Source organism: Myotis brandtii, unplaced genomic scaffold (assembly GCF_000412655.1).
Source record: "Myotis brandtii unplaced genomic scaffold, ASM41265v1 scaffold111, whole genome shotgun sequence".
Taxonomy (NCBI): domain Eukaryota; kingdom Metazoa; phylum Chordata; class Mammalia; order Chiroptera; family Vespertilionidae; genus Myotis; species Myotis brandtii.
In genome coordinates, this window is record NW_005353789.1 from 5,823,930 (window position 1) to 5,824,177 (window position 248).

At 67.3% G+C, this 248-nt stretch overlaps 1 protein-coding gene across 1 annotated transcript in view; it reads left to right on the top strand.

The window, feature by feature from the left end:
- Window positions 1–6: 6 nt before the first annotated feature.
- Window positions 7–248, top strand: part of SOWAHB (sosondowah ankyrin repeat domain family member B) — a 2,959-nt gene continuing 2,717 nt past the window's right edge. Inside the window, 2 exon segments of the mRNA XM_005857461.2 lie at window positions 7–149; window positions 151–246. Of these exon segments, the coding sequence (XP_005857523.2) occupies window positions 45–149; window positions 151–246 (201 nt within the window). The 5' untranslated portion in view covers window positions 7–44.

Below are 248 nucleotides of genomic sequence, written 5' to 3' on the forward strand. Positions count from 1 at the left end.
GGAGAGCGACGGACACTCGGGGACCCGGGGACGACCAGGCAGCGATGGCCCGGGAGTTGAGCCAGGAGGCACTGCTGGACTTTCTGTGCCAGGCCGGGGGCCGAGTGACCAACGCCGCCTTGCTGAGCCACTTCAAGAGCTTCCTCCGCAGTGCGCCAGGACCCCGACGGCACCAAGTACGTGGTTCTCAAGAAGAGGTACAGGGACCTTTTGGGCGAGGAGGGGCTGCAGCGACCCCGAGACCCGCC